At 41.4% G+C, this 19,549-nt stretch overlaps 2 protein-coding genes across 2 annotated transcripts in view; one reads left to right on the plus strand and one right to left on the minus strand.

The window, feature by feature from the left end:
* The window catches only part of LOC121635936, a 2,594-nt gene extending 2,572 nt beyond the window's left edge, over positions 1-22 (plus strand). Inside the window, exon 4 of the mRNA XM_041979375.1 lies at positions 8-22. Coding sequence (XP_041835309.1) covers positions 8-22 — 15 coding nt within the window. The remainder of the gene's footprint in view (positions 1-7) is intronic.
* An 8-nt stretch (positions 23-30) lies between these two features.
* On the minus strand, positions 31-1,622 carry LOC121635295 (zinc finger protein 665-like). Its single transcript, XM_041978430.1, has one exon. The coding sequence runs from the start codon at positions 1,605-1,607 to the stop codon at positions 543-545; it is 1,065 nt and encodes a 354-aa protein (XP_041834364.1). The 5' UTR covers positions 1,608-1,622; the 3' UTR covers positions 31-542.
* Positions 1,623-19,549: the final 17,927 nt, after the last annotated feature.

Raw genomic sequence — 19,549 nt, forward strand, 5'->3', positions numbered from 1 at the left:
TGAACAGGAAACAGAAACCTGACAGAGACATACTGTAAACAACTCATTTATTTGTACAGCTTGGCTTCCACCATCAGCGTGTGAATGAATAACAGATTCACAATGTAAAGCACTTTGGGTGCCTTGATAAAGCACTAAATAAATCTAAACCATTAGTATTATTATTACTCTGTTATGACTAACAAAGTACATAGTTATATACAGTATTATTTAATTCAAACTCAAATATGTTGCGACAATCACCTCACAGTTGCTACAGAACAGCTGCAGAACAGTTTCTCTTCAGAGGGAGGTCGTCTTTCTATGACTAAACTTCATAACTTTACTAAACATTTACAAGAAGTGGCTGCAAATCCCCCTACCGTTTGCCAAAACTTTACAAATATGCACAATATCATTTTGTTTTACCTCACAGGTCTTCTTAGTGATACCTTTGTTAATAAAGTTTTAATCCAGCAGTACACATTAGTTTTTCCACAACATTTGGTATAATTTTTTTAATAGTCTGAATGAATACAAGCTGCACCATCCTCCTGGCACATTTAAGGTTTCTCTCCAGTGTGAATACGTTGGTGCCTTTTTAAAGCACCAGATATAGTGAAAGCTGCTCCACACTGATCACACCTGTAAGGTTTCTCTCCAGTGTGAATACGTTGGTGACTTTTTAAATGACCTGACTGACTGAAAGCTGCTCCACACTGATCACACCTGTAAGGTTTCTCTCCAGTGTGAATACGTTGGTGACTTTTTAAATCACCTGACTGACTGAAAGCTGCTCCACACTGATCACACCTGTAAGGTTTCTCTCCAGTGTGAATACGTTGGTGATTTTTTAAAGCACCAGATACAGTGAAAGCTGCTCCACACTGATCACACCTGTAAGGTTTCTCTCCAGTGTGAATACGTTGGTGATTTTTTAAAGCACCAGATACAGTGAAAGCTGCTCCACACTGATCACACCTGTAAGGTTTCTCTCCAGTGTGAATACGTTGGTGATTTTTTAAAGCACCAGATACAGTGAAAGCTGCTCCACACTGATCACACCTGTAAGGTTTCTCTCCAGTGTGAATACGTTGGTGATTTTTTAAAGCACCAGATATAGTGAAAGCTGCTCCACACTGATCACACCTGTAAGGTTTCTCTCCAGTGTGAATACGTTGGTGACTTTTTAAAGAACCAGATATAGTGAAAGCTGCTCCACACTGATCACATCTGTAAGGTTTCTCTCCAGTGTGAATACGTTGGTGACTTTTTAAATCACTTGACTGACTGAAAGCTGCTCCACACTGATCACACCTGTAAGGTTTCTCTCCAGTGTGAATACGTTGGTGCCTTTTTAAATGACCTGACTGACTGAAAGCTGCTCCACACTGATTACAGCTGTAAGGTTTCTCTCCAGTGTAAATACGTTGGTGACTTTTTAAATCACTTGACTGACTGAAAGCTGCTCCACACTGATCACAGGTGTACGGTTTCTCTCCAACGTGAATCTTCTGACATCTCTTTGGTCGTGATGCACCAGTGAAAACTTTCTTACAGCCTCGACCACCTCGATGTTTAGGTTTTCTTTGGCCTCCATGTTTCTGTAACGAGCAGGAAGAAAACATTTACATTTCACCCAAACTAAGTATTATGGACAAGTATCATTCAACCTCAAGCATCTGGTAGGTACCACAAACTGATTCTCATTTACAGCTGGATGACTGCAGACACAGCAGCAGGAGGTCATGTAATTCCTTGATCTGTTAGTGTTTGTAGTCTGTGCTAACAACCCAGAAGCTGCTTTAGTCTAAGAGAGGTGTCAGTCTAAAACTGAAGATGTTGTCTGGACCAGTCAAGTCACTGAACTGTAAAATGATTTGAATGAATGAAGTCACAAGAATCTTAAAAACACTGATAAGTAGAGAAATGTGGAGAATTTATTTTTTAGAATTCAGATCAAACCTCCTTGTTTTCAAACTCAAATACTGTACTGTTCTCTCTCCAAACTCTGTCCTCAGACTCAGAAAGTCTCTAAAAACAGATTTAATGTGAAGCAGTCTCAAATATGATGCTGACCATACAGATACTTGGACGTGTGTGTGTCTGTAGTTGAAAGAATGTCCAGATTATAATCCTATCAAAAAAATCTAAAGACATAATAGAGTTTGATGATTTTCACATTTGTTATGCTTTAATTAATTTCACCACTTTCTAGTGTGTAAAAATAACATGAACACTTCTTATATGTATTTTTTTATCCATTTATTTCTTCTGGTGCCAAAATCATAAAATGATCCATCCATCCATTTTCTTCCGCTTATCCGGAGTCGGGTCGTGGGGGCAGCTGCCTAAGCAGGGAAACCCAGACTTCCCTCTCCCCGGCCACATTCACCAGCTCATCCAAAGGGATCCCGAGGCGTTCCCAGGCCAGCCAAGAGATGTAGTCCGTCCAGCGTGTCCTGGGTCTTCCCCGGGGCCTCTTTCCGGTGGGATGTGCCCGGAACACCTCACCAGGGAGGCGTCCAGGAGGCATCCTAACCAGATGCCCGAGCCACCTCATCTGGCTCCTCTCGATGTGGAGGAGCAGTGACTCTACTCTGAGCTCCTCCCGGATCACCGAGTTTCTCACCCTATCTCTAAGGGAGAGCCCGTCCACCCTGCGGAGAAAACTCATTTTGGCAGCTTGTACTCGCGATCTTGTTCTTTCGGTCAATACCCACAGCTCATGACCATAGGTGAGGGTAAGAACGTAGTTTGACCGGTAAATCGAGAGCTTTGCCTTTTGGCTCAGCTCTCTCTTTACCACGACAGACCAATGCAGAGCCCGCATCACTGCGGACGCCACACCGATCCGCCTGTCGATCTCCCGCTCCATCCTTCCCCCACTCGTGAACAAGACCCCGAGATATGTAAACTCCTCCACTTGGGGCAGGACCCCATCGCAGACCCGGAGAGAGCACTCCACCCATTTCTGGCTGAGGACCATGGTCTCGGACTTGGAGGTGCTGATTCTCATCCCAGCCGCTTCACACTCGGCTGCGAATCGCTGCAGTGAGAGCTGAAGATCACGTCCCGATGAAGCCAACAGAACCACGTCATCCACAAAGAGCAGAGACCCAATTCTGAGGCCACACCTCGGCTGCGCCTAGAAATTCTGTCCATAAAAGTTATGAACAGAATCGGTGACAATGGACAGCCTTGGCAGAGTCCAACCCGCACTGGAAACGATTCTAATTTACTGCCGGCAATGCGGACCAAGCTCTGACACCGGTTGTACAGGGACCGGACAGCTCTTACAAGCGAGTCCGGCACTCCATACTCCCGGAGTACCCCCCACAGGAGTCCCCGGGGAACACGGTCAAATGCCTTCTCCAAATCCACAAAACACATGTAGCTTGGTTTGACAAACTCCCATGCCCCCACCACCCCAGTCTGCCAGTCCAGGTGGACTGTCACCGATGTCCACACGATGCTGCAGAGGCGTGTCAATCAAGACAGCCCTACAGCATCCAGAGCCTTAAGGAACTCCAGGCGGACCTCATCCACCCCCGGGGCCTTGCCACCAAGGAGATTTTTAACCACCTCAGCGACCTCAGCCCCAGAGATAAGCGAGCCAGCACCAGCTACCCCAGACTCTGCTTCCTCATCAGAAGACGTGTTGGTGGGATTGAGGAGGTCTTTGAAGTACTCCCCCCACCGCCTCACAACGTCTCGAGTTGAGGTCAGCAGCCCCCCATCCCCACTGTACACAGTGTTGACGGAGCACTGCTTTCCCCTCCCGAGCCGCCGGATGGTTGACCAGAATCTCCTCGAAGCCGTCCAGAAGTCATTCTCCATGGCCTCTCCAAACCCCTCCCACGCCCGAGCTTTTGCCTTAGCGACTGCCGAAGATATAGAAGCAAAGTAAAGTAACCAGTAGGGGTTTGCAATATCGTATCATTCACAACAATATCAATTAGGGCAGGGTGATATGGCCAAAGATACTTATCATGATATAAATTTGAAAATGTGCAATAATGATATAACTGATGATATAATTTACGCTAGACAAAATACTTCAAAACTGCACTTTATGGGTGCACATTCAAAATAGGAACAATTTCTTCTCAACTGAACAGGCAGGCATAACCATGTATACGGTTAACTAAAGTAAAACAGAGTTGCTTTGCAACATAAAACTGCAGTGTGCAAAATAAAGAAGTTAAATAAGAAAATTGCAAAAACTCTTGAGTAAACATAAAAATAACATCTAGCTGAATAATGTTACTGTTTATGGAGGTAGAAATTATCTACATTTGTTCAAGTTTTAAGATTCTTTGTCAGAAATACTAACATGTTCACAGTTGTGGGCTTAAGGGATGACCTTTGACAAGTTACTGTGTTTCCACGTGTGCTGAACAACCTTTCAGATGCAGAGCTGGTAGCTGGAATGCATAGGTACTTTCTGGCTAATCTGCTGATGTGGGGAAAGTTTACTGTGTCTTTTCCACCACATAAGTGGATCACAGTCACTGTCTACTGGTGGGTTATTCAGATAGCTGTTCAGCTCAGATAAAAACCTTTCTGCAGTTACATCTGTCTTGGCACTAACTGCTCCCTTCAAAAAGCTTCCAGGCTCGTCTTTGGCTTTTTAGCAGCACCCCGACTCATCTAATCACCTGATGATGGAGGAGGGGTTTCTGAAACACCTGGAGCTGTGCTACCCTGGTCTGACACAAGATGCTCCAGTTCACTAAGAGCTTGGACTTTGCTGGCTTCACTCACTGGGATATTCTGTGTGAAAGCGTGGATCAAGGAGAGAAGCCATGTTACAAAGCCTCTCTGTGACACTGTCTTTGTAGCTTTTGTTCATGTAGTCAAGTATTGCTATTCTTTAGTGCTGGGCAACGATTAAAATTTTTAATTGCGATTAATCGCATGACATGCTGCGATTAATCGCATTGTTACGCGCAAAATGTCTCTTTCCTTCAAAAAAAGGCCTACAGCTATAAAAAGAAAATGCAGTAAGTTTTGGTTTACAAAAACGACATCAGGGGTCTCCAACCTGCAACTCTGGAGCTGCAAGTGTCTCTCTCCTTTTATAAAGGTTTTATGCTTTTCTTTGTTTTAAAACCTTAAAAATGGAAATAAAAATGTGGTTCTTCAAAAATAACAAACATCCTATGGTGGCTCTTCATTAAAAATATATATTAAGTTTCCTTTTTGAAAAGTCTGGTAACATTTGCGTCTCTAAAGGAGTTTTATTTAGCTGTCTGAGGGAAAAATGTCTCTTTGGATTGGAAAGGCTGCAGACCCCTGAACTAAACACATAAACAGGTTTAGCAGCAGTTTTCTCTTTAAACAGCAACAGTTACAATTTTTCTTCATATATACAATCACATCTTTATGAGAAAGAAGGATGAAATGTTCAGGATTTACTAACTAAAAGGTAAAAAGTCAGCAGGATGAATTTAAAGCTGTGCAGCTGCTTCCTTCTAAACACGGAAGGAACAATATGTGATGAATATCAGCATCAGGTGAACAGACAGAAAGCAGGATGAGAATCTCACAGCTTCTAGATGGTGAGGAGAGAGAAATATTCACAATATGCACAATAACTTCCATCCATGCACCTTCACTGCTTCATTATCCAGATTTCTGGCCTTTAAATTCTCTAAACTTTAATTTTTAGTTTGACTGCACCTGCAGCCTCCGCTGCCCGGAGTTAAAGGGTTAACATCTCGTTTCCGGTAGCGTCATATGGCAAGCCGTTTGAGCATTTATTCCATATTCTTGATATCAAACATCAGTTTCCTTCACTAGCTTGCATTATGCACAAACTAGTTAACATGTGCTCATATTTTATGGGCATTTTTAATAGACTAGCGGAACTCAAAATCTGACTAGTAACAGTTTTTTAACAACTAGTGACACTTTTGTGCAAGTAGTTTGAACAGAAGTTGTACAAGTGAGGCCACTTGCTATAATAGTCAAATAAAATGAATATCTTGTCAGAGTTTTAATGCACTAGTAGGACTTTGGACCAAACTAGTTGACTAGTATGTTTTACTAGTTAACTAGTGAACTGCACAATATCAGCATGTTAACTAGTCAACATATAGTCTTCTCCTCTAGTTAACTAGTGGCCAACAATAATCTGCACTAAATTACCAGGTGAAGCCCAAATGTTTAACTAATTATCTAGTAAAGATAAAAAAGCTTACTATTTAATTAGTAAATGCCAGTTTTGATCTTACTAGAGAACAAGTGTGACTAAAGAGGGATTACTAGTTAACTAGTGAAGCCAAAATACCCTCTAGCAATACTAGTAAGTGACATACCTTCTCAGCTTGTGAACACCTGACTGACGAAATCATCACTAGTGGACTAGTTAAAACGTAGCACTCCCTAGTTCAACTAGTTAATTATATGCAAATAAATAGGTGGGGCAAAGGCTTATTGAGGCCTCCCATTGGCTCCCCAATTCAAAATTTAAAATGCCTACAAATCATATCTCCAGGATTTCATTACAGCCCACCCAGTTCATTACCATTTGAGATACTAGCTAACATGTGGTCCAGTGAACTGCAAATAGCCACCTAGTGGCTGCACGTTGCAGCTTACACGTAAACTTGTAAAGACAAAGTGCTAACTAGTTGACTAGTTGAAGTATATTTTGATGTTACATGTTCACTAGTGAGACTAAAGACAAAGGACTAATTAACAAGTGTAAAAAAAATGCTAACATGTAAAACAAATGACTTACTAGTAGCATATACTTATCCACAAGTAACAAGAAATGAATAACTAGTTAAAGGACAGATCTAACATGTAAGAAAAATTACCAACATGTCATACCAAAAGCTTTACATGTTTGACAAATAGTCTGGCTGGTAGGAGACAACACTCTCCACTTGTTTACGTGTGCAAAACAAAATAGGTGTCACTAGCTTACTAGTCACTATTTTGGTAGCTAACTAGTTCACTAGTAAAATTGTAATTGTGTTACTTGTTAAAGAGTGAAAAAACAAAAGTGGAACTCAAACAATTTGTGCCTCACAAGCTAACAAGTAAATCTTTATGTCTTACTTGTTAACTTGTAAAATAAAAAGTAAACCTTAGCTAGTCATCTAGTTGGCATTTTTGTCTTGATAAGTTGGCATGTAACCTCTTAAAACCTTATCATATTGCTAGATCAGTAAGAAAAGACCGTAGCTAGTGCCACTAGTAAGGATTTGGACCTATAGTTAACATGTAAAGAGAAATAAGCTGCCCCTAGTTAACTTGCATAATCTTAATGTCAGCAGGTTCACGTGTATATTGTATGTAAAGAGGCGGGAGAAGGATTCTGATTGGTCAGTGATCAAACTGTGTGCTTCAGAACCTTAAAGGGCCCTTTTCTAATAATGTAATAATAATAATAATAATAATATCATCATCATCATGACCAGTTGTTGTTTGTGTGCACAGCGACAGTGTGTGAGGGAAACTATAATAAATTTATTTTTTAAATGGCTATGTATGTATTTGTGTGAAGGTTTGTTTTATTTTAATATGCAGTCTCCTCCCACAGCTGCAGTCTCCTCCCACAGCTGCAGACTCCTCCCACTGCTGCAGACTCCTCCCACAGCTGCAGACTCCTCCCACAGCTGCAGACTCCTCCCACAGCCGCTTTAGTTTTATTCAGAACGAGTTGCAGACACCTGGACACACGTCGCTCCTTCTCCATCATTTTCTATGTAAACTTGCGTGAGGAAGTGAAAATCGCTGCCCTCCTCCAGCCAAGCGACAGGCGACAGTCGTGCATGTAAAATGTTGCGTTCGTGCACGCAGACGTGCACACGGGGGCTTGCGACGCAACACAAAAAAATAGAAAAATTTTCAATTTTTGTAAGTCGCGACTAAATAATCCACCAGCTCCCAGAGTCACAGAGAGACAAACGTTATAAACAAACAGAACTTTTTTCTCTATTAACACAGTGAACAATCCGGGATTTAAGAACCTCATCAACACTTTGGACAAACGGCATCACTGCCGTCTCACCACCATGTTAGTGGACTGTCTCTTTCTTCCCTGTATGATGAGTGTAGTGAGGATGGTGTGAAAGACGTGGTGACAGTCCGATGTTTCTCCACCGCTACGGACCTGTGGTAAAGCCGCACCAGAGCCGTATAGAAATGTCGCGCTACATTTTATTGACGTGGATTTCAACGTGAAAACGAAATGTCTCCAGACTATTTTTTTCCAGATCAGACCAAGCGGAACAAAGCTGCTGGTCTGAGACAAACAATAGCTATGGGGACCTGGTGGAAACAAACTAGTCGGCATTACCACAATAAACACTTCAAATGTCCCCCCCCAAAACCTCTTATCTATAATCGTGTTAAATAATCGAGATCTCAATTTCAGTCAAAATAATCGTGATGATCATTTTTCCCATAATCGAGCAGCCCTAGTGCATACAGTCCTTGTAAGTAAAATTGTACACATGAAGTAATGCTCTGTGTTCTTCTTGTGTTGAAAGGTTTACGTTGCAGTGCTTCTGTTGGGCAGAATTTCCCAAACAGCAGACGTCTCAGTTTTAGTCTTCAGGACGAAAATACTTTAGTTTTAGTCACATTTTAGTCATGACTAAGTTTGATAGTTTTAGTCCAGTTTTAGTCCAATGAAAAATGTATTAGTCTTTTAACAAATGAATTTAGGTCAATAATATGTATTAAAAAGTGGAATAAAGGTCGACAGGTTATAACAAGTAATTCATAAAACAAGTTAACCTTAAAGCTTTTACATAATAACCAGGTCCTTTACCAGACTGAAAGCTTTAGCCGAGACTTTCCCATCAACAGGGAAGAAATGCTGCCGCGTTTTACTTAAAATTCTGTTGGACAGAAACCTTTAATTTCTATATTTCAGCTTTTATCATGAATTGATGCTTCATCATACAAACATGTCACACAAGAAAATAGCAGATCTATAAGTTTAACATACAGCAACACATTGTGTTTGGTTATTTTCATCAATAATTAGAAAATTAAAGGAAGGTTTGTAGACTTAGAAGGTTTCCAACCAACAGCAGATACTTTCTGATCTACTTAGGGTGATGCTTTGTACAGATAAAGTTCTAACTGTGGAATCAGTTACTCCAAAAAAGCAAAGAGCAACAACATCCTGACTTTGGTAACTGTGGCTTTATTTCTGAGAATTTTCTGAAGTGTAAAACTCCACCCTGAAGACACACATGTCCACAATATGAGCAAAGGATGAGGAACACATGCTCAACGTGACCTGGTCTGCCAGTGAAATTATGATGGATTATAGTTAAAATATGTCCATGTATCGTTTCATCGCTTCCACCAAACCCCTTCAATTTAATGAAGACAAGACTGAGATTATTCTGTTTGGTAGCAAAGAGAAGAGGGTCAGCATGTTCAGAGAATATAAACCTAGCAGAACTCTTAGATCCAAAGACTCTGGTCAACTAGTCCAGACCAGAGTCCAGACTAAACATGGAGAAGCAGAATTTAGCTGTTATGCTGCAAAGAAGTGGAACAAACTGCCAATGTCGACATTTTTAGATCCAGCTTAAAAATATTTCTTTTCTCATGCGCCCATGCATGAATTCTGAACAGTAACATTATAACTTAACGTTAACATTAGCAGCTAACATGAGGGCCTGCAGTTTTAGCGTTAGCAGCTAACATGAGAGCATACGGTTTTGGCGTAAGCTGCTAACGTGAGAGCCTGCGGTTTTAGTGTTAGCTGCTAACGTGAGAGCCTGCGGTTTTAGCGTTTGCTGCTAACGTGGGAGCCTGCGGTTTTAGCGTTCGCTGCTAACGTGGGAGCCTGCGGTTTTAGCGTTCGCTGCTAACGTGAGAGCCTGCGGTTTAAGCGTTAGCTGCTAACATGAGAGCCTGCGGATTTAGCATTAGCTGCTAACATGAGAGCCTGCTGTTTTAGCGCTAGCTGCTAATGTGAGCATCTGCGGTTTTACCGTTAGCTGCTAACGTGAGAGTCTGTGGTTTTAGCGTTAGCTGCTAACGTGAGAGCCTGCGGTTGTAGCGGTGGCAGCTAACGTGAGAGCCTGCGGTTTTAGCGTTCGCTGCTAACGTGGGAGCATGCGGTTTTAGCGTTAGCTGCTAACGTGAGAGCCTGTGGTTTTAGCGTTAGCTGCTAATGTGAGAGCCTGCGGTTTTAGCGTTAGCTGCTAATGTGAGCAGCAACACACTGCAATAGTTTACAGGAGAACGTAATCCACATTGGTGAATGAAAACATCTGAGTTTGACATCATCTTGACAAGAGTAGCTGATTTTGGACGGAGGAGACACAGGAAACCAGTGCAGAGTCTCAATAAGTCACATGAAAGTAAGCTCACGTCACTGGAAACAGACGTAATAACCCATAAGAGTCCCACATGACATGTTTGTCACATACAGATTGTGAGACATTTTGCTTCAATTTATGGTATGAACTTTGCTTAAATTCCTGTTGAACACAATCTGATACTTGTATTTTGTCCCCTAATAGATACCCAGAAGCAGAAAACCACATTATAATATGTTTAAACTATCACATGGTAATAAATGGTAGATTAATGGATTTAATATTCTTAGTAGATTTTATTAACTTTAACACGTTATCTGAGACCTGAACTTTAAGAATATGTAGAGTGACTCCACAGAATGAAACAGTTTTATCAGGATAAAACTTTGTGTTAAATATGAGATGAACCACAAACCGCTAGTTGAAAGATGAAGAAGAGCAACAACAAAGTAGGGCTGGACGATTAAACGCATTTTAATCTCAATTACGATCTGGGTTTTCAACGATCATAAAAATGAAATGATTATTTTCTCAGTTTCCTCTTTTGCTGTTTTCAGCTGTAAATCGAGCGGCGCTGGCATCGCAGCGCTCTGCTGCAGACTCCTCCCACCGCCCCAACCGCTTTGCTTTAATTCAACTCCAGTTGCAAACACCTCTCAAGTTACGGGCTGGACACACGTGTTGGTGGCGTGTCTCTCTCATGAGCATTTTCCTTCTTGGAGGGAATCTGGATCCAGTTTGATAAGATGTAGAGAAAAAGTGCAGCAGGTAGAATTGTGTGAATGAGTTTAATGCGGCTCTATGGAGCATCGTTGTGGAGCCGAGGTCGTTCTCCCTGATAGGAAATGTTTCCCCTGGACGAGAGAACATGCACTCGTTCAGTAGAGCTGGATCCTCCTGACTACGCTCTATTTCACCACGGAAACAGAAAAATAACAGCATGCAGGTCCCTTCACTTCTTGTTTGAGGCTTGTTGTTCCCTCACTGAGGTTTGCTTGAGTCTGGACCAACTATTAAAGGTCCCATATTATACACTTTATTCCCAATCTGAGACCATTCATTAATATCTAAATGAAATATTTCCGCCATGGTATGGACAAATCGACCCTCAGTTTGAGTGCAGCGGCTTCTCTTCACCTCCCTCTTTTTAGCAGCTTCAGAAATGTGCCGTTTATGGTGGGCGGAACCCTGGTGGAGCAGCTCAGCTGTTGGCTCCGCCCATCGCATCGCCCGTCATGAGGTGATTGACAGGTTAATATATTTTCAAGCTATCAGACTAATAAGGCCGAAACGATAAAATAACTGCCAGCTCTTACCTCTCCAGCTGTGTCACGGACAGTGTTGGGAACGTTACTTTATAAAAGTAATTAGTTATAGTTACTCACTACTTTTTCAAAAAAGTAACTGAGTTAGTTAAAAAATTACTTGATAATAAAAGTAACTAGTTACCAGGGAAAGTAACTATTGGGGTTACTGTATGTTGCTTTATCTCGAAGAGTTTTTTTTTTCTGAGTAGTTTTCAAATCCAGCCATCTCTGCTGCTTTTCCTCGAGGTTTGTTTAAGAAAATTAAGCCCGTCCGGGTTTGTTTGTTAAAGCACTGGCTCTGATTAGCTGCCGTGAAACATGCCTGCTTTAACTGACAATGACATCAGCCAATCATTTTGCTTATCTCGCTCCAGTTCATCCAACCGGAGCTCTCCCAGTCCCAACCAACAGCCTTGTTGTGGAGCCGAAGCGTGTTCTGATTTTGCAGTTCAGTCAGTTTATTGTAACGCACTGCCTTTACTGTACAATAACTATAACGGCGTTACAAATATGGGGAAAATAATTAGTTAGATTACTCCGTTAGTGAAAAAATAACGGCGTTACGTAACGCCGTTATTTTAAACGCCGTTATTACCAACACTGGTCACGGACAGTTGGTATTGAACCTGGCTTCAGCTTCAAACGGTTGGCGAAGCCTGCTTTCCATGCCCCCATGTTGTGGAAACAGTCCTCTTTGAAATGCTGGCCACAGACATGCAAAACCTTTGGAAGTTTTCCGGGTACATTTCCTCCAAAAATAAAATTAATCCACTCAGTCCTCGTGGGTTCAGTGGATGGAAGTAAAAAAACGTTTTCGTGTTCATTTATGCAGCCACAAACAGAACAGTGCTTCTGTCGCTTAGCCATGTCCGCTAACGAGGGTTGCCGAAGAGGAAAAACACTGTGCGCTAGGTGATTTTTAGAGGGCGGGCTTTGAGAGCCGGTAGACGGGTCCATCGCTCTGTGGGGAGTGGTTATTGTCCCTTATGACGTCATAACGTACACGCTTTCAAACAAGCTCATTTCAGCGCTTACTTCCCTAGAGGTGGAGCAGGGGGGAGAGAGAGCGCCTGAAAGAGTTTCACACTTACGGGTCTCCTACACATGCGGGGGGACCAGTATGACTGTTCCAAAACCATTAAAAATTGAATTTTGCATAATATGGGACCTTTAAACTATTGGCTTCTAATAAGTGAGAAGAGCTGCTGAAACATTAAAACAATCAAAGTGTCGCCTAAACTCTCATTTCCTCCAACATCAGCTTCATCATCATTTAACAAAGTTCTCATGCATGAACGTCATGACGTTGACGACACAGATCCTGGAAAGAAGTGACGTCCAATAACACGCTGGAGAAGTTTAGAAGCGAACTACCATCCAGATCACCTGGAAGGACTTTTACTCTCTTTGGCTCCGTTTACTTGATATGAAATATAACAGAATTTAATACGTTTAGTCCATGTTTCCATCGTAAACAAGAAGCTGTTTATGGATGTTTCTGATCCAAAACGTGGCCTCCATGAAGGGAAAATAGGACGTGAACGTCTTTGCATTGACAGCAGAAAGTTCCATCCCATCATAAAGTCGCTCATATTGTCTCTCTTTGAAGCCCAATCTCTGTTCAAACATCAGCTTTTTATTTCCACGCAGGCTGGATCATGTTTCATTACTCTAGTAAATATCATCCCTTTCTCCCTCCGAGAATGTTAGCTTCATCCATGTCTCTGAACTCTCCATTGGAGTGAGTGAGAGCTTGTTTGTCTCTGTGTTGGTCCTGTGATGGACTGGTGACCTGTCCAGGGTGGAAACTGTCTCTCAGCTGGTAGCAGCAGGGATGGCCTCCACCCCCCCACCACCCTGTGTTGGACTAAGCAGGGACAGCAAATGAACGAATGGATGGAAGTGAAGCAGAGACACGTGCTGTGGTCGATGTTTATGGCTGATTTTTCTTTATAAAACCAGTTTCCTCTTTCTAGAAAGACCAGTGTGTTCAAACTGGAATTGTTTTATTTTACACACAGATCGTGTTTCATTTCTCTAGTAAATATGAGGACCTTTCTTCTTTATTTACTAAAGTTTTATGGGGAAACAGATTCTTGCTGAAGGACAAATACAGTCGACCAGAATCTGAATCCACAAACAAGTTTAGTAGAGAAAAATTAAATCTCCTCATATTTACTAGAATAACCACAGATGAGCTGACATGTGTGTAAACATGAGAAATAAATAAAAACACTGACGTTTGGACTGAAACTGTGTTTTATAGTTAGGGGAAACTATATCTGACAAAGGAAAACACAGCCAGAAAAATCTACTATTGAAATCCCATGTAAAGACAGAAACCTGTAAATCTTTACTAGAATAATGAAACATGATCTGAAATATGAACAAAACTAAAGTTGATGTTAGAAAATACTCTGTGTGTTAAAGAAAAGGACTAAACTTTTAGTCCAATATAGAAAAAGCTTATTTATTAGAAAAAGAGGTTTTGACTAAAGTAAAAAAGTAAATAAAAAGTTACGTAGAGCTAATTTAAAATGGTGGAGTTGAACTAAAACTATTAAATAACGTGTAGAGTTCTGCTTTCTACATGTTTCATATCAAGTAAACTAACTGAGATTAACAATCATTACAGGTAGGGATGTAACGATGCTTCGTGAATCGGTTAAAAATCGGTTAAAACTGGTTAAAACGTCAATCGATGTAGAAAATAAATTAATCGATTAGTGAAGACCTGTAAATAAACTCCTGAATGCACAGTACGCAAAGTACGTAATCTGACACGCTTGACCCAGACGTCATTGCGTATTGCATTTGTGGACTGCGGCAGCGCCAATAAACTAGAAGCAAGCATGGCGACAGCAGGCAACTTTGAAATAGAAGACGCTTCTGCCAATTTGAAGTCAGCAGTGTGGCAGCATTTTGGCTTTCCTGTGTTCACAAGTGAAAATGGCAAGCGAATTACCGACAAGACAAAAACAGCATGTAAGCATTGCAAGAAACTGATAACGTACACAAGTACGACCAATATGTTACAACATGTTAGCCGGCACCACAGCGAGCTAGCCATGCCGCCAACACCACCGCAGGAGCGAAGACTAGCAAAGGGACAAACTACACTAACAAACACATTTGCTAGTCCTCTCACCCACAACAGCCCAAGGGCCAAGGCTATTACAAGGTCCATCGCTGTTTATATAGTAAAAGACATGAGGCCGTTTTCAACTGTCGAAAATGAGGGCTTTCAAGAAATGATTAGAACTTTAGAACCGAAGTACTCCATTCCATCACGCCCACACTTCAGTCAGATGGTGATGCCCGAACTTTACAGGCAAGTCAAAGCCCATGTTGTTGAGGTACTTGGAGAGGCTACTAATGTAGGGATCACTACAGATGGATGGACATCAAGGGCAACACAAAGCTACGTTACAATCACGGCTCATGTTATCACCACAGAGTGGGAAATGGTAAGCTTTGTGCTTCAAACGCGTCCTCTATTTGAAACACACAGTGGTTCTAACATTGCGCAAGTCCTAAGAGACGCTGTGTCGGAATGGAAGCTAGAACGACCAAAACATGGCATCGCTGTTGTCACGGATAATGCGCGGAATATGGACGTTGCCGTAAGAGATGCTGGACTGAAGCCCCATATTAAGTGTTTCGCCCATACGTTAAACTTAGCAACACAAGCAGGGTTGGCTGTGCCCCGTGTGTCTCGCCTTTTAGGTCGAATCAGGCGCATTGTCAGCTTCTTTCACCGCAGCCCTTCTGCAACCGCTGTGTTAGCATCCAAACAAAAGGCACTTAACCAGGACAACCAACACAAGCTTATTATGGATGTTACAACACGCTGGAACAGCAGTCTGGATATGGTAGAATGTTTTTTGGAGCAACAAGCAGCAGTGGCAGCAGACATAAGACGAAATGCTCGTGAGATTGACACACTGGATAGCTCTGACATCCGTGATGTTGAGGATGTTGTTAAACTTCTTAAACCTTTAAAAACAGCCACTACTGTGCTCAGTGATGAACATAACCCCACAGTATCCCTCATATTGCCCCTGAAGCACATGATTGAGCAGACCATGAGACAATATGAAGACGACTCGGTCACAGTGACTTCTATAAAGGCGGCTATCCTGAGCAACCTATCGGACAGATATGCAAGGGAATACCATCATCTGTTAGAGTGCACTGCAGTTGACCCCAGATTTCGCACCCTTCCTCATCTAGAGGAAAACCAGCGTCAGGATGTGTTCCAGAGGCTGAAGGATAAAGCTGTGCAGCTACATAACCAGGTATTAACCACATTCCATTTTATTATTATAAATATTAATATTTATATGCTGTAAAAATGCTCAAATAACATTTATAGTTATGCATTTTCTATTAAATCAAATACAAAATTATGCACAATATTTTTGCCTTTTTCCTTTAGTTTATTTTCCTGATTTGTAGATCTTTTTGTGTTTTTACTTTGTTTATAGACCAGCTATGTGGAGAACACAAGTGATGCAGGAACAGAACCCAGTGCTTCAACACCTGCAGCACAGCAGGTTACTGAGCTGACAGACACAGCACAGCCAAGTCCTCCCCCTCCCAAGAAAACAGCCTTGGAAGATCTTCTAGAAGGGACTTTTGTGACAACTGCACAGGCAGCTCCAGGCAACCACATGAATGGGGTTGAAACAGAAATTTCAAGGTACAGAAGTGAAGCACCGATACCTCTCACAAGTTGTCCACTCAAGTGGTGGAAGGAGAATAGTGAGATTTACCCACTACTTTCTCCCCTGGCTAAAGCCTATCTCACCACACCAGCCACCTCTGTACCAAGTGAACGCGTCTTCTCAACTGCAGGAGACATGAGGCGCATTCCGACAGAGAAGTTCTAAGAACGCAGTTCTAATAACTGTCCTAGTTCTAGGAACTACCTTCTCCAGGGGAACTGTTTCATGCTGCATTCATACATGAGTTGGGGGCGGTAGCGGGGCCGATGTGACACATACGTCTGCGACAGTGATGTGGGACTTTAGCGCCACATAACAACAAAACAAAACCCACTAAAAACAAAACAACACAGCAAGCTAATATGGAGAACGAAGAGATCATCGTGTTCATGCTCTGCTTGATGGAGATGTTACTGATGGACTATAAAATCGGGCGTCTCACGTCGAGGCTGGAAGGCTCCTGAAAGTCAGAAGATGAAGAATCCAGTGGCAGGAGATACACCGCAGACAAAGGAGACGACGTGTAAGTTTAATTTATTAAACATGCGCCGATTGTATACGTGTCTTATGAGTAAATATTTCAGACGGTTTTCTACTGTCTGTGTTGAGCAGATTACAATAAGTAAATATTTCAGACGGCGGGTTTATTGTAACTCGTGTTCTGCGTTTCAGACGTTGCTGCAGCTCATTGAACTCCTCACCGTCCAGCTGGTCCAGAACAAAGCTAATAATTAGTGGGAAAAGGTTGTTCTCAATTTTACCGATGAGCAGTGGACAGAGAATTTCCGTATGTCCAGGGAGACATTTCAATACATCTGTGGCCGACTGAAGCTGCACTGGAGAGGATGGACACAACCACCTGCTGCAGATACTGAAGGAGATGGAGAACAACCTGGATGCTTTACCTCCTGCCATCCAGCTAATCACTACACACCTCTTCATAATAAGCATCATGTTCTGGAAGGTCGACAGACAGAACATCCATAGAAAATGCATCATTTGTTCATTTTTTTTTTTTTTTGTGTGTGTTATGTGCAAAATAAAGATCTCATCATCTGCTATTAAGCTTTGTGTGTTTTATGGAATCATCAGTAGAAAGATGAAGGAGTAATCCGTCAGTGAAGGGTTGGTTGTGACTAGAGTGCCTCTAGAGAGAGAGTGGCGCCACCGGAAGCTCAAAACGCTTGCCGATCACGTGGTCCATGTAGCCTCCAAAAGTTCCAGGAAGTGCTTGGCGGCCAATACAAAATAATAAGAAAACTACGACAATCGGTAAATAATGATCAATGAAGGCTTTGCTTTGCAATATTTTTATAGTTGTGTTCATTGATATGAATCATCAAAGTTTTACTAAACCTGTTTGACATCAACAGCAATGTAAATCTAATATTTTCTGTTTTTTTAACTTTATCTTTCAGACTGAGGCATACCAACAGGTGAAGACAATGATGTATCAAGTGACTACACAATAAATCTAGGCTCAGAGCATAATGATAACTGATGATAACTCTTTTCAAAGACCATATCATTGGGAAGTTTATTTTTAAATTAAACACATCACAGGGAGATTTATATGGTTGAGGTTGCAGAATATAGAAAAAAAGAGGAAACAACACTTAAAAGTGGCCAAACCAGGAAGGTGAAGAAGAACAGTATCCCAGTTAACGTCAGGCAACCCCAGAACTGATAATACAACATAATTAATATATAATAGTATAATATATAGTGAATATATATGACTGAACTTTTCACCCTGCAATATCAAATGACAGCCCTAATATTGTATAATTGTATGGGCTGTACTATTCCACAAAACAGCTTACTTTCTAGTTATTATGTAAAATGAACGGTGTAATTATTGGCCTGGTCTTTAGTGTTAAATGTGTGAAATGCGGTGGTCACACATTATGACCCACATACAGAATCATCTTCATATCTTTGTCCATAATTCCACAGCCTTATAAATATATTAAAATTAAATAAAAATGTAACTACAATCGCTCTCCCTACACATTAACCTCGCTATCAACGGCGTTGGATCAATTTATATTGACGAACAGAATTTACATTCATCAGCCTGTGGCATCTGCTGCTATCAGTGTGCTAGCATAAACTTTTATCGGTTTGTAATCTCTAAATATATTAATCTAGACGGTGATAATCCACCAACATATTTAATTACTCATGTCAAGTTGATTTTGATGCACAACTGATATGGAAATATGACTATTAAAACATCTTACCTTGAAGAAGTGTAGCTCCGACAATCTGCTCCATTGAAATACGTTGACCGTCGCTTAGCTTTTGTTAACTACCGGGAACTTTTGAGGGGCTCCATACGCCGCCATTGCTGTGAAAAAACTGAACCATTGCAGTGAACGGAGATGACGCCACTCTCTCTCTAGAGGCCCTCTAGTTGTGACTGAGTTATGGTTTAGAATTATGAGGACATAGTCACACAGATTTAGCGTATATGAAGGTAAAAATATTAAAAGGGTGGTGAAATGTTTACAGGTGTGTAATTTGTGTCCACAAGTATTTGATGCCAGATCTTGGTTAAACATGATAAACTTCGTCCTGTGATATGGAGCATATTATAAAGTTGATAAACTAGCGTAATTTACACCCAGGGATAAGACTTAAAATGTAGCGGCCAAAGATGGATTATTTAATATTTCATAGCTGTGATAAGTTAATAACTACTCAATATTTTTATTAGCTAATATTTTATAGATGTGGCCAAAGCACATCTAACAGACACAAACTGAAAACTTCAGACTCTTTACAAAGTCATTTATTTATTTTATAATGAATACAGCAGAGCAAAAATAACTGTAAAATAAAATAACGTGTGTATATGCTGCATATCACACTGGCTTTTCCTGCCGCACGCAGGAGTCATTTGCTGCGGCGTTGACCGACAAAACATGTCGGTGGTACAAGCTGTCCAATTTACTGTTTTTTCGGTTCGTCCCACTCCGGTTGTCATGATCCTTAATTTATTTGTAGTGTTGTGTTTTGTGTTTTTTGTGTGAGTTTTCTACGTGCGCTGCTTCGCGTTATCCCGTGTTCTCTGACTGAGAGCTGATCGTCAGGAATATTTTTATATTTCGCTGCGAACCTTCAAAACCTCTCTGAAAATCCTCTGTGGCGTAGACGGTCAGAAGAGCTTCGACCTCCTCGTCGGTCCATTTATCGCTTGCTCTGTTGTTGTTTTTGTCCGTATGTGCAA

This window comes from Melanotaenia boesemani, chromosome 24 (genome assembly GCF_017639745.1).
Source record: "Melanotaenia boesemani isolate fMelBoe1 chromosome 24, fMelBoe1.pri, whole genome shotgun sequence".
Lineage (NCBI taxonomy): Eukaryota > Metazoa > Chordata > Actinopteri > Atheriniformes > Melanotaeniidae > Melanotaenia > Melanotaenia boesemani.